This window comes from Hibiscus syriacus, unplaced genomic scaffold, assembly GCF_006381635.1.
Source record: "Hibiscus syriacus cultivar Baekdansim isolate YM2019G1 unplaced genomic scaffold, ASM638163v2 tig00111941_pilon, whole genome shotgun sequence".
Lineage (NCBI taxonomy): Eukaryota > Viridiplantae > Streptophyta > Magnoliopsida > Malvales > Malvaceae > Hibiscus > Hibiscus syriacus.
The window spans coordinates 537,544-564,154 of NW_024063217.1; the positions used below are offsets into that span (position 1 = coordinate 537,544).

The 26,611-nt window shown below is 34.2% G+C and overlaps 3 protein-coding genes and 1 pseudogene across 3 annotated transcripts; 3 read left to right on the forward strand and 1 right to left on the reverse strand.

Annotated features, from left to right (window-relative positions):
• Positions 1 to 1,742: 1,742 nt before the first annotated feature.
• LOC120173095 (remorin 4.2-like) lies at positions 1,743 to 3,799 on the forward strand. Its single transcript, XM_039180377.1, has 2 exons — positions 1,743 to 2,452; positions 3,283 to 3,799. Exons 1-2 carry the CDS (start codon positions 1,811 to 1,813, stop codon positions 3,472 to 3,474), a joined length of 834 nt encoding a protein of 277 aa, XP_039036308.1. The 5' UTR covers positions 1,743 to 1,810; the 3' UTR covers positions 3,475 to 3,799.
• LOC120173152 lies at positions 3,740 to 10,474 on the forward strand (annotated as a pseudogene).
• A 4,798-nt stretch (positions 10,475 to 15,272) lies between these two features.
• On the forward strand, positions 15,273 to 21,609 carry LOC120173058 (protein SEMI-ROLLED LEAF 2-like). The gene is made up of 18 exons (XM_039180349.1): positions 15,273 to 15,448; positions 15,720 to 15,794; positions 15,892 to 16,007; positions 16,237 to 16,351; positions 16,467 to 16,595; positions 16,985 to 17,032; positions 17,193 to 17,383; positions 17,468 to 17,664; positions 17,759 to 18,051; positions 18,118 to 18,267; positions 18,334 to 18,762; positions 19,033 to 19,182; positions 19,504 to 19,579; positions 19,952 to 20,080; positions 20,261 to 20,461; positions 20,576 to 20,860; positions 21,004 to 21,201; positions 21,361 to 21,609. Exons 1-15 carry the CDS (start codon positions 15,302 to 15,304, stop codon positions 20,287 to 20,289), a joined length of 2,274 nt encoding a protein of 757 aa, XP_039036280.1. The 5' UTR covers positions 15,273 to 15,301; the 3' UTR covers positions 20,290 to 20,461; positions 20,576 to 20,860; positions 21,004 to 21,201; positions 21,361 to 21,609.
• A 2,553-nt stretch (positions 21,610 to 24,162) lies between these two features.
• On the reverse strand, positions 24,163 to 26,611 carry LOC120173153. The gene is made up of 5 exons (XM_039180412.1): positions 26,538 to 26,611; positions 26,212 to 26,446; positions 25,429 to 25,745; positions 25,114 to 25,180; positions 24,163 to 24,219 (listed from the first exon to the last, which is right to left on the reverse strand). The coding sequence occupies exons 1-5, from the start codon at positions 26,609 to 26,611 to the stop codon at positions 24,163 to 24,165; spliced, it is 750 nt and encodes a 249-aa protein (XP_039036343.1).

Genomic DNA, 26,611 nt, shown 5'->3' on the forward strand with positions numbered 1-26,611 from the left:
TGAATGAGTCGTACACGTGGCCGCCAATTTCATAATATTACGTCAGCGATTGCATGGCGGGAATTAACGTAGCTTCCCTAATCGGACCCTAATTCAACAGATAAACGACACGTGTTAATCACTTCAGTAAGATGGTTAATACGTGTGCCGCGTGTGTAATTTTAGCACTGGTCCACACGCCTTTACCTACTGTTGAAGGGCTCCTCTTCAAATCCTTTTGCCGACACTAATTAACCCTAAATTTAAATAATTAATCGGAAAGACTGATTTATTAAAAATTAGTAATTTTAATGTTTAATATATTAAGTATATTTGATAATTTAAATTAAATATACTAATTAACATTTAATAAAAACATTAAATAGATAAAGATCTATTTATCACTTAGGGCGTGCTATTACCTTCCTAATTCTCAAGTTCGTTTTCCCGATAGCACGAATTAAACGACTTTGGTGGTAGAAAAAATTATTATTATTCTTTAAGGAACGAAGTTCAAGTATCATGAATATCAGAAATATGAGCATTTAATATTGAAAGATTGAGAATTATTTTTAAATAAATATTGCTTTATATTTGGCCAAATTAATAAAAATAAAATTATTCTCAACCCTAATGCTTTGCTTTGTAAGTGAATTTAAATTATAAAGAAAATTTTAACCGAATGGTGATATCAACGTGAAATTATATTAATTTTATTAACTATCACGTTAATGTTTTTGTCAAATGTTAGTAAATGATTTGATTAACATCATTTAAATAATTAAATAATTTAATTGATAAAATTAAAATATCAATAATCACATACCGTAACTATTTACTATTTTTCCTTTGTTTTATTATAATGAATATTTATTTTTTATTTTTGATAATTCACTTTTTATTATACATTTTTCTCTGTCTTTATGATATCTTTTAAGTCGTTTAACAATTGTTTTTTCTTCTTCTTTTTTCAGGATTGGAGTTGACATCACTGAGGTTGATCAAGATAACACTTTATTTTATTATTATGTTGATCTTCCCTGTTTGGACTTTCGAATTAGATTTGGATACACGATTTACGTTCATCGATAATATTTTCACGTCACTTAAATTTAATTTGCGATTTGTCAGTGATTTTTCAATATTTTCATCCTCTTTTGTGGCTCATTTATCGATGCAATCAAATATATTTGTATCTATTTTTTACGAGAATTAATTTGGTTAGACTTTTTAACATTTTCTTTGTATGATCCTTGAAATATTAAGTGACTAGTTTTCCTATATTTAAAAAATGTTTTTACTATGTATTTAGTTTACTATTGAGATAGTAAACATTTATTATAATTTAGATATTTTTTTTATTTTTAATAAAATTAACGATTTTTATATAATTATTATTATTATTAAGTGATCATAAATATATTTAATCAAAAAATGAGAGTCGTTTTAAATACAAGTCAAACATACGCATTTAAAATAACAATTAGTTGATCTAGTGAGATGAAACATTATATTTCTTAAGTAAGATCAATGGTTTAAATCCTATAATTCACGTATAAAACAAATTGAATTGAAAAGATCGCTCCTATAATAAATCTCTATAAAACCCGATCTATATTAATCAATTAATTAATGGGCTTTAAATAACAAATAATACTCTTACTTAGTATGTCTTCCCCATATATGGGATGCTTTTCTTATTGAATCATCCATGATTTAGTGGTTCATATTTCTTTAAAAAAAAAAGGAAACTTTAATAACTATAAAATATTACGTTAAAATCTCTCTCAATCCTTCTTTTTCTTCTTCCTCCTAGCTAATCAACACTACTATGCTGACCCTTCAAAGTGCCATCAACAATGGTGAAAACGACCATTACAACGATCAAAACGACCATCACGATGATGATGAACATATCAGGGACATCCATGCTCTGACCCCACCCCACCCTCCTCCGGCCGTGAACCGTCGCCGTTGGGACACCGGCAGCCGCGCGTCTTCGTCGAGCGAGATCGCGTCGAGCGAGAACTTCACCACCATGAGCAGGGAGTTTAACGCTCTTGTTCTTGCTGGCTCGTCGATCGAGAACAACGAATCGGATTCCATACACACCTTGAACAATCATAATCACTTGACGAGGATCGGGGAGGACCATGAACTGCGAGAGGAAACTAATCCTTTAGCTATAGTGCCGGATAATACTTACTCCGACCAGAGTTCGGATCAGCAGAGACGGGTCGGGTTTGGAGAGCCACTGCAGCCGGCTGCAGCGCTGGCAGGGAGTAGCAGCGGCGGCGGCGGGGAGGTTTCGGTGCTGAGAGTGAAGAAAGAGGAGGTGGAATCCAAAATCTCCGCCTGGCAAAACGCTAAAGTTGCTAAGATTAATAATAGGTTCAAGAGAGAAGATGCTGTAATTAATGGGTGGGAAAGTGAACAAGTCCAGAAGGCTACTTCTTGGATGAAGAAAGTTGAGGTATGTTTGGATAGCGAGAAAATATTTCTTTCCCCAGTTTTTTTCTTGTGTTTGTTGATCATTTTCTCATGCATAAAAGTAGTAGTTATCACAGTCTAATTCAAAGTTACTAATGATTTTCATGATTGATTATTAGTTGATGCTTCAGTTGACTCTAGGACACTTTCATGGTAGTTTAGTAACTAAATTATCTTCCTGAGATAATCATCATCTGTTTTTGATTTTAAGTCAAATTCTTAATCAAATTCAAGTGCTCTGCTTTAATATGATGCTGATGGTGATTGGTATAGAAAAATTGCTGCACTATACACGAACCAAACTACTTTAGTAGTTAAAAGAATTATTGTTATTAGTAGAAGTTCAAATTCGACACCAAATATTATATGGCATTTGAGAGTATTATGTATACTTTAACCAAATTATGAGTTATCCTGGTTAGGGGTTTGAATTTTATCGATTAGAAGGATCACTCTTATAATGATTTTATACTCTTGCAATAGTCGATTAATAAATCATATATCAATAACTATATAAAAAATATGAGTTATGTTCTTAGTGTTTGATACTGTCATAGGTAAAGTTCAATTTTTTTAGTTAAATAAATCAACAAGACAACAACTTAGCTAAATTATGAGCTTCCATTACTATCATAATGATATTATAGGTTGGATTGAATCGAATTCGAATATTATTAATGTTCATTTGTGTCTTGGATCGCTAGAAAAATTTTGGGTTAGACACATTTATGATGTAAAGTCGAGTTAACTGAATTCGAATTAGATTTATGGATGTCAAGTCGAGTTAAGTCAGTTGAATTCGTGTATATGTAGAGGAAGCTCGAGGAGAAGAGGGTAAAAGCCTTAGAGAAGATGCAAAACAACGTCGCGAAAGCACACAGAAAAGCAGAAGAGAGGAGAGCATCAGCTGAGGCCAAGAGGGGAACGAAAGTTGCCAAGGTCCTTGAAATTGCCAACTTAATGAGGGCTGTTGGGCGACCACCTGCAAAACGTTCCTTCTTTTGAGACACCCTTAATTCTTCTCTCTACATGAATCCGATCATCGACGACATACAAATACATACGTATACGTACCTTACTTTATTGCTTATTGAAGAGTGTACCTTCACCTTTTCAACTGTAGGGTACCCTATATCAGAGGGCATATGCAATCAAGAGTTGCACCAAATCAATCATCAATGTTATGTATGTATGTGTCATTTGTGTGTATGTATTCATCTATGAGTGCTCAAAGTGTGTTGGGATATTTGAGGATTTTGTTTAATGGTGAATGAGGGTGGAACCACTTATTGCTGGTGTTTGTGCAGCTGAGAATTATTGCATCTTTTTATCTGGTTTGGTGCCTTTGATCAGTGGCCATTAGTGTAGTTGTTTAAGTTTAATTATGAATATATTAAGTATAAGGGTAAAGTAGACGGATGGTCTATGATCATAGGATACTTTTTTATTAAGCCCTTTGACTATTAAAAAGTTATAAAATGGTCCTCTGATTATAGAATGTTATTTTGTTTAGTATCTCGACTATTAAAAGTTATAAAGTGATCACCAAACTTTTCATTATGTTTCAAATTTGCCCCTTTTTTGTTAAAACATTGACAATATTTTGAGTTGAACGTTAACTTGTTAACTGTAATATGATAAAATTTGATTCAAAATTTTAAACGACTATCAAATCTTAGTCATTATTTTAACGTTCAGCTTAGATAGTCGTCAATTTTTAATGTGAAATGACGAATTTTAAACATAATGAATAGTTGGATGACCATTTTGGAACATTTGATAGTTGAAGGACTCAACAAAATAACACTTTATAAAAGAATGATCATTTTGTAACTTTTAATAGTCGAGATTTAATAAAGCAGTATCCTACAATCAAAGGACTATTTGTGTACTTTACCCTAAATATAATCATTTTACCAATATATATTACCATCCAAACTGATAGGAATTTTGTCGAAAATCTTTGGGAATATATGCATTTACTATCTAAACTATTAGTTTTAGTTTATTTTAGTACCTAAATATTTATGTTTTTTAAAACTATATCTAATGTTTAGTTTCTTTCATTTTAGTACCCGTCATTAAAAACTTAACGCATTTGCTACTTAAACTGTCAGTTTTGATCCCTTTTAGTACCTAAACTTTCATTTTTTTTCAAAATCTAACGTTAATTTTGAACAGTGGTACTAAAACGAAACAAAAACTACACGTCAGGTATGATTTTGAAAAAAATTAAAAGTTTAGGTACTAAAAAATACTAAAATTGATAGTTTAGATACTAAACACATAATTTACCCTTAAAATTAAAGTAGTTTCACGTGCTTTTATGATTTGTATTTTATATTTTATCCATATATATCACACATAGAATTTTGAATAAATAAAATGATATTATTAAATACAACGATTGAATTATTAACATATAAATCAGACAAAAGGTATTGTTGGTAAATGCCCATCAAATTAAAGATCAATCTATTGGTCTTTGTTAATGTCTTATCCAAGTTGCCAAGAACTTTATGGTATGGGCAAAATGGCGTTTAGATCCAATTGATTATTTTGTACCATACTACTTTATTTTCTTCGATATTTATTCGTATTTAATTTATCAATCGATTAATTTAGATCGAATATTGTATATGTTCGTTATAGATGCAATCTCTGTAATTCATTTTTTTCTATTCATGGTGTTAGGATTAAAGATGAGCATTAGACTCGAATCTGATAGGGTTTGATCCGAACTATCCTATAAGGTCGAATTTTTATTAATTTGGATCCAGGTTCGATCAAGCATATTTTTTGAATGATAAGGCCAGATTGAGTCTAGATATAGGGTGAAAAAACTTGACCTAACCCGATAATAATGTATAATTAACCTTTATATATTTAAGGGTAGGGATGGTAACCAGTCGGGTTAGGACCCGTCCCAACCTAAAAATATATCCTCCACTTAAACCGACCCAGTCGGGTTACGATATAAAATAAAAACTTAATTAAAAAAATATTTTAAAGAAATTAATGGCAATGGGAACATTTGGTGGCAGAATTCATGCAAAATTAATAAAAATCTCGTAAGCTTATTATCGCTATTAATATTTGATCATAATTCCGTCCCGATATGTATATTGACGTTTTTCTTGTTGTATTGTTTTGCAGCCATGCACCGATGCTCTCACGGTAAGTCGAAGTCTTTGTTTACGTTATGTTTTGAGTTTAAATCCGGACAATCGATCTCGACTCGATTTAAAAAATTTCGGTGTTATAATTATAAATGGTATTTGAAAAACCCTATATATGTTGCAGGCTATCACCTTCTACAAATGCACAAACTTGGTAGTTCAAAACTTGAACGTTCAAGATGCTCAACAAATCCACGTCTCTTTCGAATGATGCACTGATGTTCGAGCTTCCGGTATCACGATAACGGCCCCGGAGAACAGTCCAAACACCGACGGGATTCACATCACGAATACGCAACACATACTACTCAATAACTCCATAATAGGAATGAGTATCGATTTTTCGTTCGGTACGACTTACATATGTTGATATTCGAATTTCGAGTCTAAAACTTTTCAGGTTATTTTTATTTTGTTAATGGAAGGTGATGATTGTATCTCGATTGTAAGCGGATCCCAACATGTGACAGCAACAAACACGACATGCGGTCCGGGCCATGGAATTAGGTATTTTAACTCGAAATTATATTTCATTACAATTTTATATTTAAATATATTTGATCTCTCATTCTCATGTATAATGTAATGACATTACTCAGTATTGGAAGCTTGGGATCTAATAATTCAAAGGCTTTAGTCTTCAATGTGACTGTTGACGGAGCTAAATTTTCGGTCACAACAAATGGAGTTCGAATCAAGACATGGCAGGTAAATATATGTTCTATAGGTATCCGACACATATTCGAATACGAATATCGATTCAGAATCCAATTATTCGAATAATATATGTGATCACAGGCGAAACTAAATAGGGACATGTGGGATCAAGACCTCTCAAAAAATTTGAAAAATTATAATTTTACCCCTTAATTTTTAAAAAAAATTATTTTGGCCCCATAATTTTTTTTTTAAAAAAATTTAGATTAAACTTTAAAATTTTTGAATGTTTTTCATCAAACTCCTTCCATAATTTTTTAAAATTCTCATTAAGTCTCTTAAATTTTCAAAAATTTTAGTTAGATCCCAATTTTTTTGAAAAATGTAAATTGAACCCTTCAAAAAATTTAAAATTTTAAGCTGGCACCCAAATTTTATTACCAAGTTCCGCCACGGTATTCGATTAATATATTGTCTATTGATTTCCAGGGAGGATCAGGAAGTGCAAGCAAGATTACATTCCAAAACATTGAAATGAACAACGTGAAGAACCCAATTATCATCGACCAAAACTACTGTGATCAAAGCAATCCATGCCATGAACAGGTTTGCACAAAGGACCCCATGCACACCAACTGTTTGTTTATATGTCCCAAAGAGCAGAGTTAATTGAATCCTACAACTCTCATTTTAAATTAGTCCTTAACCTTTTGAATATTCTAACTTCATCCTTAAACTATGACTCTCATTCTATACTAGTCCCTAAACTTTTGAACATTCTAATTTCATTCCTAAACTATGACCATTTTCTAAATTAGTCCCCAAACTTTTGAATATTCCAATTTCATCCAAATATGAAATAGTTTCAACTATAGTTTAACCTAAATTTTGTTGCAGAGCTCGGCAGTTCAGATCGAGAATGTGGTGTACAACAACATCAACGGGACGAGTTCTACCGAAGCTGCGATAAATTTCAATTGCAGCTCAAACCGTGCTTGCCAAGCGATTGTGCTGCAAAAAGTGAGCCTCAAGGACCTAGAACAAGGACCAACAAAAGCTATCTGCAACAATGTCAAATTTATTGAAGAGGACAGTGATCCAAAAATGCCCTTAAGGCTTTTATATAAAAAAACTATATACAGATATACATATACATATACAGAAATAAAAGCATATACATATACAGATATAGAAGATTGTGTCTCGTCACAATGGCTATGCTGGATGTTAAAGAATAATCTGAAACAATTTATTGTGTATTTGGAAAATATTCAATAACATTGTTGTAGTGGGTTTGAATAAAGTTAAGTTCTTATGTTGTTTTAGTGATTTTCACCACTCATTTAGTTTTTGTTTCGTTTTAGTACCCGTCATTAAAAATTTACCCCGTTTAGTACATAAATTATCTGTTTTAGTACCAAAACTTTTAATTATTTTCAAAACTTAACGTTAAATTTTGAATGAGGTACTAAAATAAAACAAAAATTAAAATTTTTAACAGTGGATGCTAAAATGAAAAAAAATTAAACTTTCGGTATGATTTTAAAAAAATTGAAAGTTTAGACACTAAAATGAATCAAAACTAATAGTTTAGGTACTAAACATGTAATTTACCCAAAATTTTAATATTAAAAATATATCAATATAAAATTAAAATTATTTTTACCTAATCTTACCTTGCCTAGAAAACCGATTTGGTTTTCCTTGAAATCGACAAAAATCCAATTAAAGCTTCGACTTATCCTATTCTGATAAATAATTTCCACCATACTTTTCACCATTCGGATTAGGAAGAAAATACTTTGGGTATCAATGAATCAAAGGGAATGCAATAATGTAGCTTTGAGAGAAAAATTTTAAAGTCACTTAACATTCAAATAGTCAAAACAAAAGTAATTCGAAAGTTCAGTAATGAAATTAAAATTTTATAGTGACTAAAACATAAACACGGGGAAATTGAGTGACTAAAGTAGTTGTTTATCTTTTTTTTTGGCAAAATTCTTTGTTTAATCGTATCTTTATCGGATATATATTTGAGTTTGCATCATTTAAGATAAAGAATTCGAGATCAGAGCAACAAATGGTCCTACGATATTTGATTTCTTCCAAATTAGTCAAAGCTAATCGTATAATTCAATTTGAATGAAGGAAGCTTACCTTTAAAGGTAAAAAAAGAAGAAGAAAAAAACGAGGGTGCTTTCTTTAATTATTCTCTTTTATAACACAAAGAAGTGGCCCGAGTAAACAAAATTTAATCCTTATACTTTAATTTTTCATGATTTAATACCTAAACTTTTATATTATCATAAGCTAAAATACAATAAAAAAAGGGTCGTAAACTATGCGGTTAGTCTCTTATGTTTAGGGTCTGACCGACTTTGATCACTAATTTAAAAGTCAAGGGGAAATGATCTCTAACATTATTGATCCGTTCGATTTTAGTCCCTTAACCATTAATTTTCATTAACCCCCTTTTGTTTAAGTCCTTAACATGGCTAAGAGTCTAAAATTGAACGAGAATTAACGACTGAGGCATTAAAATTGAACGGGTCGATGATGTCAGGGACCATTCCCCCTTAATATTTAAATTGGTGACCAAAGTCGGTCATACCAAAAACATAGGGGACTACCTGCATAGTTTAGCCAAAAAATAAAAATGTATATGATACATCAATTAAGTTAATACTGCATTAAGATATCAACTAACTTGTTAAGATATACTCTAATTTGTTTATATATCTTGTAACGAGTTACAAAGAGTACATTGGAGGGAGAGTAATATGATATAGAAAATTTACTGACTTGTCTTCCAACATTGAATCGTCGTGTAATAATTGGAGTTGGTTTTAATATTTAAATTTTTAATTTTTTCAAACTCATACATAACGTTAAGTTTTTATTTTATTTTCGTACCCCACCATTAAAAACTTAACGCGTTTAAGTATCTAAACTATCAGTTTTGATTCGTTTTAATACTTAAACTCTCAATTTTTCAAAACTTAACGTTAAATTTTGACGGGTACTAAAATGAAATAAAAACTAAAGTTTTGAACGGCGGGTACTAAATGAAACAAAAACTAAACTTTATGTATGATTTTGAGAAAATTGAAAGTTTAAGCACTAAAACAGACCAAGATTGATAGTTTAGTACTAATTGAAAAAAAAAATTAAACTATCAGTTTTACTTTATTTTAGTACTTAAACTTCTAATTTTTTCAAAACCATACCTAACGTTTAGTTTTCACATTTTCGTACCCCGCCGTTAAAAACTTAACACGTTTAGTAGCTAAACTATCAGTTTTGATATATTTTAGTACCTAAACTTTTGATTTTTTCAAAATTTAACATCAACTTTTGAACCGGTACTAAAATGAAACAAAAATTAAAATATTTAACGTCAGGTACTAAATGAAACAAAAACTAAACTTTGTATGGTTTTGAAAAAATTGAAAGTTTAGATACTAAATTAGACCGAAACTAATAGTATGAGTACTAAACGTACAATTTACCCCATTTTTTCAAATTCTCTCTCGTCCCCTCTTTCCTCTCTCCAATCCCCATTCCCCATCCCACTGTAAAATAAACAAGAAAACGATGATAACAAGACTACGTGTTAGATGGCAACGATCAAACTGTTCCCTGCTCGTTGAGTATGCTGCTTTTTACCTATGCCATAGATTCTGTGCTCAGCACATATTTAATGGCATCAACACTGAGCTGAACAACAGCACCAAGAAAAATCAAAATCACATTTCTCATAGTTCAATCCCATCACTTGGCCTGACCTGATCTCCAGCCAATCATCATGGTGCCGTACCACACGGTGAGTGATTTCTTTTGGCTTTTTGCTTATGTTGCATGCAATGAATTTATGATCGAATTGAACGCTTTTTGTGTTGTAGTACGTCGGGATTCTGTTTCTGTTGCTGTTCTACTGTTACGTGTCGTGGATTTGCCGCAGGGATCGTAAAGACGGCCGGCGTCCGGTAAATATATCAAGGCGCAAACGCCTCGAAAAGTTGCGGAGGAATGCAGGAACGAAGAAGCAGCCACCGGCCATGGCGCTGCCTGTGAAAATGCTGATACTTGTACTTGATAGCTGTAACAACCCGGAAAAATTAGAATATTATTATATTGAAGTTGGAGGCTTTAATTGTGAAAATTCGTAAATTATGGGGACTAAATTGAAAGATTTTAAAATTTAGATCTTATTTTAGAGTTTAAGAAAATTCAGAGACCAATCTCTGAATTTACCCAATAAATTAGGTAAGGATGGTATTATATGTTGTATCCCAAATCCCCTCCCGAACGCCTAACTTCAAACCTCGATTCCGACGCCGTCCGAATTCCGATCGTCGTTTTGAAAGCACCATCGTGTTCGTTATCGAGTCAGGAATAATCCCCTAATTTAATTGAAGCGAAACGCTATCAAACGTCGTGAATTTCAAGTCAAAGTCTCGACATTTTCGTTAGCTCTATCGCCGGGAAAATCTTAAATTCACCACCGATCGTTGCTCCGTTTACGACACCTCCTCGACCATCGTGTTCCTTGTTCCGTTTCGAGTCCGTCGGTGTCAACCTTGTTCGCCGTCGACGGCGGCGCGTTGGGAGGTGGAGCAGTCAAAGATTCGACCGAGTTGAAATCGAGCTCTCTGCCGTTCAAAAATTTGAACCGAGCTTTGTAAGTATCTCAAAAACGCTCAAAATAATTTTTAGAAATTTTTCCGTAATTTTTAGAGCCCCGGAGGATACCTCACGCGCCACACGCGCCGCCGTAGGGCGAGTGAGTGACCGGTTCAACCGGTTTTCTTAAGGATTTGACTGGTTTGACCGGTCACGACCCGACCCGTTGACCCGACCGGACCGGACCGGTGTTATTTTGGTAAATAATTCAGTTTTGGTGCTATTCTGGTAAATAATTCGGTTTTTGGTGCTAATATGGTAAATAATTCGGTTTTGTGCTATTTTGGTAATTAATTCGAAATGGGTGCTATTTTGGTAATTATTTTAAAAAGGGTGCTATTTGTGTAAAATATTCAACAATTTGTTGATCTCCTTTGACCAGAACTTTGACTGGCTTTGACCGGCTATTAAACGATCGCTAATCTTTTCCGAGTATACCTATCCTGATAGTTTTCGACGTGCCGAATCTGTTTCTGTGGTCCGTTTTGTCAAATTCGAACCCAAAGGCCTCCAAATTGACGGTCAAAGTCGTTGACTTTGACTTTGACCAAGAATTTGAATTTTCGAAAAGTCATACTTTATGTTTTTCGACGTCCTGATTCCGATTCCGCAGTCCGTTTGGCCAAATTCAGACTAAAAACCCTCCAAATAGAAAGTCAAACCCTGAAAATGCTTATATACTTAAGAATTTTAGTTTTGAACAATTAAGTAAGATTTGAGGCTGATAAATTATTATTATTTGAAGGTATAAGAGACTCTCCGGATCGTTCGACGGCTCGACCCAACTCTTCTAGACCAGTTAAACCACGTGTACCAGTATTCACCCGTTCGAAAACTGTAGCAGAGCGTGGTGAAACCAGCAATCAGTAGATCTACTATCTGAACCTATTATCGAGGTGTGTTCCCTACTTATTACTGAACGGTTTTATTGGTTTTAATATGTGGTACACCGAATTCATTTGTTATTGTTTTATGGATGCACCAATTTAATGTGACAATTTATGGAATATGACTGCTATCTAATTTTTGTTTTGAAATGGTATATGATTACCATGTTTTTGGATTTATGGAATTTATGTCACGGTGCAATTGAATTTTGGAATTGAATTACGATGGAATAGCTCTGATCAAGCTAAATGGGCCTAATGTGACTCTTGAGGGCCCCAAGATGTTTCATTAGGTCGGCTTTCCTTTGCTGTGTGCTTAGGATAAACTATATGGACTTATTGACTTGGGCTTAAGGATACAAGCTTCATAGTCTATCCTTAAGTCAGTTTTCTTTTTGCTATGTGCATAAAGTAAGCTATATGGAAAATAATTTTGGGATCTACTGATGGTGTACCATAAAAGGGTTTAAACTATGATTTTCAAAAGTTTAACTCTTTTACAAATTTGTGAGATTTACTGGACTATGATTTGTACCTATTGTGATTTTATGGAAATGTTGGGACACACTGAGCCTAGCTCACCTTTCGAAAATGTTTTCCCCCTTTCAGATACTGTTGGTTAGATACCTCGGTTCGAGCACTTGGAGGATCAACATATCTCTTGAAGTAAATCATATTGTAATGTTTTCATCTTGCAAGTTGACTTTATTTTGGTGACATGGACCTTATTTTAAAATATCAGATTTTAAAATGATGACTCTTTTGCTATTACTGTTCGGTTTATTGTGATTTTGAATTTGAAGACATGTTTTAAATTAATTTATTACTTATTGGTACTATATTTACGAGTTGGATTTTGATAGTATAATTTGTTATAATTTCATGTTATTTATAATGTGATCTTATAATGATGGAATAACGGTTTCGGAAAATGTCTTTAATAATCATAATGTGATCCACTAGACTTAATCGAAACGCACAGGCCAGGTCTAGGGGGTTACAATAGCTGTTATGTTGATTTGAGCTTGCATGGAGCCTATAACTGTGGGGAGTGATGCTGCAGGTTTTGGTTATTTTGTAAATCTTTTAGAACACGGACGGACGTGAGATTTTATGTTACGGTTGTAATTTTCTTCTATATTTACTGTATTTATCTTGATTTAGTAGAATTGTAACGGATGGTTTGTGCTAGTATATTGTTTCATGTTATGTGAATTTAATAATTTTTTCTTTTATTGATTTTCAGTATAATAAAAAATTAAAATAGATCAAATTCATTGTCGACCCTTTTATTATATTCAAATTTGAAATTTTGGTCTATATACTTCAATTTGGTGTAATTCAGTGACTAATGTCATTTGTTTGTTTAAATAGTTAACAATAATTTTAATTAAAATATTGTTGTGATCTTTTCTTTAAAATATTTGAATTTAGCTAATTATCATTTAGTTTATTGGGAAGAGTTGTTAATTTTATTAAGATAATAATTTCACTTTTGATGTTACAAATAGAAAAATTAAATTAAGAATATTATATCATAGTATATTTTTGTAATATTCGATTTAAATTAGTTGAATAATTGATGATATGTATGTGGTTTTATAAATTTAATATTCTATTTCAACTAACCCTCAGTTCGTCTATCGTGATTAGACATTATGTCTCTTAAGTAAGGACGGTGGTTTAAATCGTTATGTTATGAATAAATAAAACAGGGTTGGGAGGATCGTTTTCATAAATAAACCTTTTTAGTATCTAAATTAGTTGATAAATCAATTAAATACCAATCATTATATAAAATATATTATAATTCATTATGATGACATATTTTTTGTGTTAAAATGAGTGTTTAATAAAATTTCACACCATTATTTTAATATAGATAAATAGCGTATAAATTCATCAAATGGTCTCAGTGATTAAAGGAGATGCTGTTCTCCCTACACGAATAGAGTGATCTTAGGGGTAAAGGAGTGGTTGTTATTCCTTGGTTATTATTCCTTGAGGTCCCAATAATTATTATTTTTTAAATAAATAATACCTTATAATAACCTTATACTATTAAAAAAATATTGTGTACATGGACATGTGCATAATTTTATGTTAGTGGACGAACTCGAACTTTTAAAATTTCAGGGGGTGAACTTGAACTTATAAAATTTTAGGGGCGAAAACATATTTTCAATAAAAAGTTCATAAAAAACCTAAAATATGTAATAATTTTAAATTTTCAGGGGTGACTATCCTCCTCGGTCCATCCCTGATTGTTTACATTTTGAGCTAACTAATGGTAATATAAACATAAAAGATTAAATTGTATCAATTTAAAGAAAAAGGGGTAAAATACCATATTTGAACATGGAAGAGGGACACAAAACACAATTTGACCTTCAAAATAAAACAAGTGACCGGTAATTAACGGTCGACCATGAGCGAAGAAGAAACATCAAAGCACGTTCGAGCGGGGAGCAAAACATCAAAACAAAACAATAAATTAATGGATAATATTTAAAACTAGAGATAATTTCAGATTAATTACCTTAAAAGTTAAAATCTTAGTATTTATCAATATGATTATCTGATTTGTTCATACAATGATGCCCATACAGCAATCTATTCAATGTGAACAGCATATCTTCAATGGCAGCCGGCAACGCTGAGCTGAGTTATTCCATTTGAGAAAATCAAATTACATTAATTATAATTTAATTCCAGCGCATAGTTTTGGAAAGAAATGTGGCAAATTGTTTGGCTGATTGGAAACGGCTGGGAATTGATTTGCATGTTTTAGACGAATTTCCATCCTCTTTTCTTCACTTTCTCGCATCGATCCCATGTAACTTTGGAAACTTCTTTTGTTTCTGATGCTAATTTCCCAGTAATTTGATCAAAATCTGTGTTTTTTGATATACCCTTTCGTTAATTTTACGTTATCAATCGATTTCTCTGTTTGGTTTTTATCGAATTTTGATTCAACATTGTTTTTTGTTGATACCCTTTTGTTTTCTTCAAGTTTTGATCCAGATTTTCGAAGCAGACAGTCAAAATTTGATCAAAATCTGCATTTTTTATACACCCTTTTGTTAATTCCACGTCATCAGTCCATTTTCCTGTTGGGTTTTTTGTCGAATTTCGATTCAACATTGTTCTTTGTTGATACCCTTTTTGTTGTTTCCTTGAAATCTTGATCCAGATTCTGGAAGCAGACAGTCATAATTTGATCAAAGTTTACGACCAGCCTTATAATCCATAGAATTGTGATACTATGGATTGTTGTTGATTGGGTTTCAAAGGGTAGCCAATTGTTTTTCAAGCTTTCTTTCCCTTCTTCTGGGCATTGGCTTTTTCTTATTGATTTAGAAGGGAAAGAAAGCACAGGGATATTTGAGAAGTTACTCCAGCTAGTTTTATTATTCTAAAATCAAAATGAGATTAATCTCCGATGTGATGTCGAGGCGAGTCTTGCCTACATGTGGTACCCTGTGTGTCTTTTGCCCTTCGTTGCGTGCAAGGTTCCGGCAGCCTGTCAAGAGGTATAAGAGGTTGATTGCTGAAATATTTCCTCGCAACAAGGTTTGTACTTCTCAAGTTATGTAAATTTCCACATTTATAGGCATAAAACTAGGGGGTCGAAAACAGATTATCAATAGGGGGCGACCGCCCCTGCGAGCCTCAGTCCATCCCTGGTTAAGTTAGCTCATGCTTGTTTACGGTCAGGGCTTGGGAGCTCTTTATGATGCATGAGGAACTGAGGATTTGCAGCTTTAGCATTTGTTTGTATTTTTGTTTTAAAGTATATCCTTCCACTTTTTGAATCATATAAGTTGAACTATTTTTGTCATAGGAGGATGGACCAAATGATCGAAAGATCGAAAAACTATGTGAATATGTTTCGAAAAATCCTTTACGCATCCCAAAGGTATGATATATCTGCAAGCCTTTGGATATGGTTTTGAGTAACTATGTTGATTATGCTAGCATCCTATATAACTAGTTCTTGCAAATGTTATGACCAGATCACTGAATCGCTCGAGCAAAGGTGCTACAAGGAGTTGAGGAATGAGAATTTTCAATCGGTGAAAATTGTTGTGTGCATTTACAAGAAGTTGCTGCTTTCTTGTCAGGACCAAATGTGAGTTTCTTCTGCTGCATACTCTATGGCTTTGTATCTCGCTGTTCCGAATCATATCAAGTCCCTTGCATAATCATGTTAAACCTTTTACCAAAAGATAGAACACGAGCATATAGTAATTTCGGGGTCAATAACTCAATCGAACGTGCCGGAAGAATTTTTATTGTCTTTCAACTTTTTGTGTTTCCTTGAACTCACTTGATTTCTGGGTATCAACCATTTTTTATAGGACACTATTTGCTACTAGTTTACAGAGCATTATACAGACTTTGCTGGATCAAACACGGCAGTATGAAATGCAAACTCTAGGATGTCAGATTCTTTTCGACTTTGTAGTTAATCAGGTAGGTACTTTTAGCATTACTTGTATGCTTCAAGTGTCATGAAAAATGGATTTCCAGCTTATTAGGTTTATGGCAACTGGCTTCAAACTCATTTTTATCTTGCCGAATTCTGCAGAAGGATAGGACTTTCATGTCAAACTTAGAAGCCTTTATTCCAAAAGTTTGTCAGTTAGCTCAAGAAATCGGGGAAGGCGAAAGGGAGACGAATCTACGTTCAGCTGGGCTGCAAGCTCTTTCTTCATTGGTATTTTCATTCACACAGCTTCTTCTCTTCTTTCGACAAGCATGAATATATCGAGTTTTAGTAGGATCTCTTGGCAATAGATGATAAAAGTGATCCTTAAATCATATAACTCGACCAACAATCATATAACTAATACTATATACAGTAAATACAATGAAGGCAGACGAATTAAATTCGAAGGTTTGCTTAAGTACCGTAACGAAGTCGGCTTATTTACTTAGAATGAATGCCTTCAAGGTTCACTTTAATTCACCTTTCTCACAAGAACCAAGGCAACGGTTTTCCCTTTTCGCAATTATTCTTTCTTCCTTGCAGTTCACGTTTTTCTATGTCCAAATTGTATATATAAGTACTCTAATGCACGTTCGATCATTTATCTTCTGGTGTAGATTTGGTTAATGGGTGAACATTCCCACATTTCAGCAGAATTTGATAATGTAAGTTAACACCCGGAATAGTTTTCTTCATGCTTTACCACTTTTTCCCTTGGTTTGGTTATCGAAACCATGTATGCAGCTGTACTTCTTAAGAACCTCAGTTTCGGGATTTTTGCTTTGTACCATTTGCATTAAAAGAGTTCTCAATTATCAACCACAGATTGTTTCAGTTGTCTTGGAAAATTATGGTGTCCCAGTGAAAAGTTCGGAGAATCTTAACAGTGGCCAAAGTCGATGGGTGCAAGAAGTGCAAAGAACCGAGAGTCGTACCACTCCGTCGCAAAAAGTTCTCATAAATGTTCCTTCATGGCGTAGAATTATAAATGCTAAGGGGGAACTAAATGTCTCAGTGTAATCCCATGACTCAAGTTTTGGATTTAGTTTTGCATTTGGTTTAAACTATTACCTGACAATGAGTTTTTCCCCCCCTCACAGGGTAGACGCCCGGAATCCTTGCTTCTGGTCCAGGGTTTGCTTACATAACATGGCAAAACTAGCAAAGGAAGCTACAACAACACGACGTGTTCATGAGTCTATGTTTCATTACTTCGATAAGGAAAAGTTATGGTCCGCTGAAAATGGTCTTGCCTTGCCGGTGTTAAGGGAAATGCAGCTTTTAATAGATAGTTCTGGTACCGCTCTCTTTTTTTCTTCTCCCTTTCCTAAAAAATATATGACCTTTAGATGGTGAGAAAAGTGATACTATCTGTTTTCCCGCGTTTGCAGGACAGAATGCACACCTTCTGCTGTCCGTACTAGTTAAGCATCTCGATCACAAAAGTGTCCTCAAACAACCTGACGTGCAACTTCAAAATTTAGAGGTTATAACATCGCTTGCTAGAGATTTGAAAGTTGAGGCCTCTGTCGCAATACTCAGTGCAGTTAGTGACTTTATGAGGCATTTACGAAAGAGCATACATTGCTCGCTTGACGATGCAACTATGGGAACTGAAATCATAAATTGGAACAAGAGCTTCAAAGAAGCAGTGGATGATTGTCTAGTACAGTTATCGCATAAGGTAAGACCCTTTTGCCATCTAAGCTAATTACTTGGTTTTTATTCATGTTTTTGTTCTTGTGAACAGGTTGGTGATGCAGGTCCAATTCTTGATGCTATGGCTGTGATGTTGGAGAATATCCCAAATATTACAGTTATAGCAAGAACTACAATCTGTGTTATTTATCGCACGGCTCAGATCATAGCCTCGATTCCAAATCCATCCTACCTAAACAAGGTAATGATCATATTATTGATTCATCTTTGTTGATGGACATTTCTTAGTGTTCCTTTGTTCCCATAGGCATTCCCCGAGGCTTTGTTCCATCAATTACTCCCGGCTATGGTCCACCCTGACCATGAAATACAAATTGGAGCCCACCTCATCTTTTCTGTTGTTCTTGTGCCATCTTCGGTTTGCCCTCAACCATCCTCTGTTACTGGAGTAACAAATAAAGGCCCTGGTATTCCAAGAACGCTTTCGAGAACTGTCTCTGCCTTTTCTTCTTCAGCTGCCCTTTTCGAGAAGCTAAAGAAAGAGAAATCTTTCTCATGGGAGGATGCTTGTCTAGAGAATAAAGAAAATGCTGCTAGTGAGGAGCAACTAGAAAATTTTCAAAATGGGATTCTGAATAGATTAACGTCATCTTACAGTAGAGCATACACTACAATAAGTCCGCTGGTACCGTTGGCAACAGACGAAAATCCTCCGAGCAATTCAAAAACAGAATCTGTGAGTATTTCACAATTTCCTCTCTAAAATTTCTCATCAAATCCAAACCATAAGTATATGGATGTGATCTTCCAATGATCCTCCAAATAAAAGGAAAATCTTGAATAGAAATGAACATACACATGCCGGAGTCGTACACATACCGTGTCAGACATTCTTATCTGAGTTTGACTAACATAGTAAGGAAGTACAATCAACCCTATGATTTGTTTGATATTTGTCAAATTTGTGATCTTTTTCATGAGGTTATTTCTACTTGTCAAACCTCAGGAGGCCAATTCCTTACGGCTTAGTAGCACCCAGATTAGTCTCTTGCTTACATCAATTTGGGCACAGTCTATCTCTCCTCAAAATACACCACAGAACTATGAAGCAATCGCTCACACATACAGCCTTGTGTTGCTCTTCTCTCAAACCAAGGTAAATTGCTCAATTGATGCTACCAGCATGACACTCTTTTGGCACAAGTTAGAGGTTTCGTTATCGTGTAGGAACAAAAAATACAGAGGGTAAACTTTGTTTTATTGAAATAAGTATAGATGAACCTAAATCTTCAATGTTGCAAGTTATTTGATTGTAGCCTATGGGCAGATATTATTAAATCCATGTATCGTGTAGTTGATTGTCTATAAGTTGCTTACTGGCAAGAAAACTTCTGGTGGTTGTATATCCATAGCATCAAGCTGTCATTCATTCTCTTTCTGAGTTTAATTTTTGAATGTTCGTGTTTATGTAATGCAGAATTCTAGTAACGAGGCTCTCATTCGTAGTTTCCAGCTAGCTTTGTCACTGAGAAGCATCTCTCTCGACGAAGGAGGTGAACACCCTAAGTTGTAGTCTTTGGAATCCAATGATTTTTACAGTGTCTGCATTCTCTTGCCTGTCTCTTTCATGAACCCCTCTCAACAAACAAAAAGTAGGATTAGCCCTGTTTATATTTTTGATCCCGGGTTAGCTCCAATTTAGTAGATGTGGGATTTATTCGTTATATCCACTACGATATTCCCTCTCAACTGTAGGGACGAACATGTAGCATTAACTTTATGTGTATGCATAATGAGCTTATTGCCAATGGGATAACAGCTTGGGATAGTACCTGCTCTGATATCATATAAATTTTAGGACGTATCATGTAAATTTTGTTATCAAGGTGTCATATCTTTAAGTTGTGCTTCCATTAATGCTACAGGGTCACTTCCACCTTCACGTCATAGATCTCTTTTCACCTTGGCAACTTCAATGATCCTCTTCTCATCAAAAGCTTTTAATATTCGCCCTATCGTCGATTGTGCCAAGGTTGCACTTACAGAAAATAATGGTATCAAACTTCTCATTCATGAAACCGTACTTGTTTTTCCTTCCGGGATAAGGTTGAAGTTCCTATCCTTCCTATCTTTTATAATGTCTAATGGAATAAAGTAATGAATATCATGTTTTCAACTGGCTGTCCGAGTTTACTATAACTTGTTTTGATGTGCCATGGTTCTATGTTCCATAGGACGATCCATTTTTGCGCTTGGTGGATGATCGTAAGTTACGAGCAGTTAACACTGTGCCTGACCATCCAACAAATGTTTATGGATCTAAAGAAGATGGTGCTTTGGCTTTAAAAACTCTCTCAGAAATTCAGATAGCCCCAGAACAATGTAGGGAAACTCTTGCTTCCGAAATCGCAAAAACTTTTGGAAACTTGTCGGAGGTAAATCATTTTATCCCGAATTTTGAGAATCTTCGACCTTGATGCATCATCGAAGAACTAGTATCTTCTATTGTAATTACCTATATATGCTAATATTTGGTGACTATATGGCAGCCTGAATTGTCCACTATAAAGGAACATCTGTTGAATGAATTCTTGCCCGACGATGTGTGTCCACTAGGTGCCCCAATTTCCTATGGATGCTCCTCATGTAGTATATCAAACTGGTGCTGAAGACAATAAATCTATTGAGGTAGATATCCCTTGCATCACCTTCTGAATTTTATCGACCAAATTGCTTGGAACCATTTGGAACCATTTGAAGGCCGAACCAAGGATAGTTCGTTTTTTTCTGGAGAAATTCCAAGACTTGTGGATGTCAATCAACTCCTAGAATCAGTATGTTCACTATGACATTCGTTTTTACTGTCCGGAAACACAAATAAATCATATATTCGAAACATTGATAAGGCGAATTGATGATCGGCATCAATTATTTTGTCGAGATAGAACAGCATGATTATTTTCTTTATCTTGCACAGGTACTGAAGACAGCACACCAGTTCGGAAGAAGTCCCATCTCCAGTGGACCAGACTTGTCTTACAAGGAAATAGCCCGTCATTGCGAGGCACTCGTAACAGGAAAGCAACAAAAGATGTCTCCTCTAATGAGCACCCGGCTGAGACAAGAAAACTTGATTAGCTTATCTTTTCAACATCCATATAACATGACAAAACAGGTAAACCCCATCTGCTATATCAGCATGGATTTTCATACATGTCGTATGCACCGCGAACATACCTTGTGTTCCACGCAAGAAAAGCACATGCTTTGAGGCCCTAAGAACACAGATGGCTCAAAAAAGAATCTAACATTCGCAACCAAACTTAAAACGCAGGCGAGTCCGGTCCTTGAGCGAATCGACAGTACCAATCCACTCAAACAACCGCTCGGCACTCTTCCGATGCCGTGTGCAACTGAGTACCATAATCATCCACCCTCCTTCAGTTTACCAGCCTCAACTCCATATGATAACTTTCTAAAAGCTGCAGGATGTTGATCCTATAGTATAGAGTTAAATTTTCGAAGCAAAATGTTCCGGCGATTGTTCCATGAGGAAGAAAGAAAATTTTAGGACAGCATTGGCATTTTTGGTTCTTGGTATGTTTAGGGCAGCATTTGTGATTTAGATTGGTCGAGTTTGTGAGTATTTAGCAATTAATTCATTCATTTCCCCCCCCCCCATTTTCTTTTTTAATATGTGTAGTTTGCAAGAGATGCCTAGTGCTATGCACTCTTCATCTTGCTAGCAAATTGCTTTGTTCTTATAATTTAGCATTGGGATGGACGAGAATGAAGGATAGACACAGTTTTGGAACGTTTGAATCCATAATGTTACTGTATGGAAGAAATTTATCATCGAATTGTTCGATATTTGAGTGTTGATGGTGGTTGAACTCGTGATCGTGTATCATATAATTCATCTCTTTTGTTTTGGATAGAAAGTCGTTGTTTATTATTACTGGAGTTTGTAATCATTCGAACTACATAGCATGAGTGGATGACGGATAGTCAGAAATAGAATCTACCTATAAGCATAGGGATGAGTAAAACTCAAACTGATCTAAAATGATTTCTTTTACGATTTGATATGTAAAAAACGACTTGAATTGATTTGCCTCTTAATTTTATAAACTTGAAAAAACTTAAATTGAAGTCGAGTTATAAAATAAAACTCAAATAATTCAAATTTTTTAATAATCAGTGGATCAATTTTTAAGTTTGAGATGAATTCTTCAACTCTATGATATATCACATTGAAGGAATATAATTTATTGTATGTAGATATAAAAAACTGTTTGAATTGGACTTAAATAATATCATAATATTATAAATATTTACAATTAAATTTAAGCATAAAATCGAACAACTCTACTCGAGTTTTATAAACTCGAATCGAAATTTTTTAATTTTTTCACTTGAAAAGCTTAAAAAATTTTACTCGGCTCAATCGAACGCTCACACTTATATAAGTTAACTTTGGTTCATAATGCATGAATATAGAAATGACTGGAATAGCATGAGAAGGGGCCGGAGTCGGAGCCAGCGCCGCCGCCGCCACAAAACCTGAGGGCAAGGCGGCCGTGGATTGAGAGTTGGAGGAGGATAAGGGTGGTAGTATAATGGAGAAGTTTGTGGCAATGGAATGGAACCTGGCGATTGCCCTAACCCCTTCATCAAGCAACTCCATGAATTTCCTCATTGCAATATCTTAAGAACAATGGCGTTGGATTTCTGTTGAGTTGTGGGAAACTAGAGAACAGTGAGTGTCGGCTGGGACGTGGACAGTGGGACATTTTTTAAAAGTAAAAATATAAATAGAAAGAACCCTAGAGCTCTAGTTTGCTTTTTTGCTAAATAAACTAAAATCTAGGCTGGCCTTCATACTTGACGAGTAAGTAACTCAGCCCTGAATAGCTCTAGTGACGCCTATCCATTTCAGAAAGATGTCCAAAGTAAAAAGAGTAAAGTACACAAAGGTCCCCCAACTATAGCGTATTACTTTATTAAGTTTCTCGACTATTAAAAGTTATAAAATGGTCCTATGACTATAAGTGTTACTTTGTTGAGACCCTCGACTATTAAAATTTTTAAAAGTCACCCAACTATTCATTATTATCCAACTAGTCCTTTTATGTTAAAAAATTGACGGTATTCCAAGCTGAACATGTTTTTTTTCGCACAACGATGAAGAATTTTATTAAAAGAAGTTAGTTTAGTTGTTCAGCTATATACACCAAAGCCTAGTATTGGAATCGCCCAAACCAGTAAAAAACTGCACGCCTAACCAAATTACTACCACCATACGTTCACATTTCTTTTTTTTTCCATAATCTCAAAGATGATCATATCTCAGTCATCATGTTAACGTCCAGCTTAGACAACCGCCATTTTTTTAACGGAAAATATAAGTTTGGAATATAACGAATAGTCGAATGACCATTTTATACTTTTTAATAGTCGAGGGACTTAGCAAAGCAACATTCTATAGTCAAATGACCTTTTGTAACTTTTAATAGTCAATGGACTTAATAAAGCAAACATCTTATAGTGGGGGACCATTTGTGTACTTTACCCAAATAAAAATTAATATGTCAAGTGTAAAGCTACAATTACGAAATAATTCTCTCCATAAATATTTAAAACCACTGTATTTTTAAGATTTCAAACTATTATTTTAAACTGAAACAAGTTCATATCAATCAATCAAAAATAATTGATGATATAAATTATTGTGAATGCGAACTTTAACAAGTCAATACTATTTTGAATTTGGCTCAATTCTCAAACAAAACTTTGACCAAGCTTGAGCTGAGCTTATACTATAAGCACATATTGGCTGATATTAATACACATTTATATGCATGTATGAACCCGTGAATGTTTAGTAATGTCATATCCTTTAGGCGAATATGTCGATATAAACCATTTACAGCTTGCACTAATATCCAAAAGCAAATTAAGATATGAATTAGCTAGCTCCATGTTAATCTATGCTGCAACATTAAGGATTAACGAATCAATAACCTTTTTGTGCTGTTCTTTCATGTTCTTACCTATCGGTGGACCAAAAGTTTACCTGCATATATAGCTAGTGGAAATATTAGTTGGCCAATCTACAGATGCCACGTCATTCTAGCTACCGTCCTGGAAGCTGCTTCTCATGCAATCTGCAACAAACAACGTGTGCTATAAACTGGGTAAAATACACAAGAGGTCAATGAACTATATCTAAATAATTGTTTTGATCAATAAATTTCCAAAAGCTATAAAATGTCAACGGTCATTAAATTTATCAAACTATTATAAAAGTTAGAGTTAATTGCATCACATGTCTTCAAATTATGACTTTCATTCTAAATTGGCACCTAAACTTTTAAACATTTTAGTTTCATCCTTAAGCTATGATTTTTATTCTAAATTAGTCCTTAAACTTTTGAAAATTTCAATTCCATCTCAAACTATGACCTTCATTCTAAATTAGGCCCCAAAATTTTTGAACATTTCAATTTCATCCCAAAACTTTACGTATATACTAACCACATCCCTTTTAATAAAATTGTTAGGCCAAATTATATTATTATATTTTTAAAAAAATAAAATTTAGGTTAAACCATGATTGAAATTAATTACATATTTGGATAAATTTGGGGATGATATTGTAAGATTCACAAGTTTAGGGACCAATTCAAAAGGAGATTCATAGTTTGTTGATGGAACTGGAATGTTCACGAGTTTAAGAATTAATTTAGAATAAGAGTCCTAGTTTGAGGATGAAATCAAAATGAATATTCAAAAGTTTAAGGACCAATTTAAAACAATGATCATAATTTGAAAACATATGATGAAATTAACTCTAAAAGTTATTAGTATAAAAGTTTGATAGATTTAATGACTATTTACATAAGTTTAATGACATATATCAAACTATATTTAAATAATTATTTAATGACTATTACATAAACTCTTAAACCCCAAATTATACATATATCATTGGAATAAATAAATTTATACAAAATTAAACTTTATACAACTTATATATCAACACATTTTCAAATACAATTTAAAGCATATCAAAGATAATACATACCGTGTAAATATAAGGGTCTTTTTGCCCTCCCGTTCCTGATCTCTTCACTTCTTCCTGCTTCAGCAACCTGCAGACAAATCATTTTCTGTTAGTACCATCTTCCACCGTTAATTCGTCAAAAGTTTATGATCAACGACAAAGGTTCTGGCATGGGGATCCGGCGATCAAGTTTCCCAAATGTATTTCCAGCCGTTGATCATAAATAACTTCGTTACATTGATCTTCTGTGCACCCTACGAACTTACAGAAACAGACACTTGGATGATATAATATGGTGACACGTTGCAAAGAAGAGAACAGAAAGAGAGAGTGTACATTCGAAGGGCTTTGCTAGTGTCTGGACTGTCGCCAAGCACTCGACGGATGTTAACCTCAGAGAAGCAACCACCGGAAAGCAATTTCAAAATGGCTTCGGCTCGGCGCCGCATGTGATTCGAGCCGCTGCTGCGCCTCTTCCTTTGTATTTTCTCGGCTTTGTTCGTTTTACGTTGGCTTCGCGCGCTCGAGATGCCGCTGGATGAGCTGCTCGACAAGCACGACGTCGTCTCAGCCTTTTCCATATTCGATGAATGACCTGAAGGATATATTCCGGCCATCGGAGCTCCGGTCCTAGATCGCCTCTTTTTTATCACCTGCGCAAGTTTATTAACGAATTTAAACTCCAAATGTAGAAAATGGAAGTTGAAAATTTACGAAAGAAACTTGATTCGAACTTTGAAATTCAAAACCCAAGAGAGAGAGAACATAAATCAAAGGCACGTAATCAAATGTAAATTGATATTGAATACCGTTGCGATTCAAAGAACAACAAAAGGAATGATGTGCAGAAGAAGGGAAATTGGCGAAAACTTTGAAGAACTTGAACAGCTCGAGTTTTGAATCGGAACAAATTCGGAGAATTCGGCGATCCAACGACTCGGTTAATTTTGAATCATTAGCTCAGAGTGAATGATCGTACCAAAAAATTCCATGCTAAATCATTGCCTTATGAGACGTAAGAAATAGCAATCAGATTCTGAATATTAAATATATATTATCCAAACACAATTCCAAACAGAGTGTCGAAGCTCAAACAATTAAAAGAAAACAAAAACTGACGAAACTGACGAAAAACAAACAAAATGCAGCGAAAAGAGGAGGATCCGAGTAAGAACAACGAAACCTTGAGCTTGATCTCATGGCAGGGAGCCACACAGTGGTGATCCGTAACTTCTGTTGCTTCCGAGAGGATAACTGATGAAATGGAGATGAACTGCAGGATTCGGATTCAGTCGAAGAGATCAGTATGCCTGCTTTCCCTTTCGTCTCACCGTCACAACATTCGATCATCAACCTTTCAAAAAAACACACACATAAAAAGAACATCAAAATGAAATTTGAAAAACAATCGATCGAGAACTTGAATAAATTTCGTTTGAATTTACTTGGAGGGTTGAGATGAAAGGAGGAGGAGAGCTGAAGCCACCGTTCGTTCGAGAGGAGATGGAAATGTAGCCAT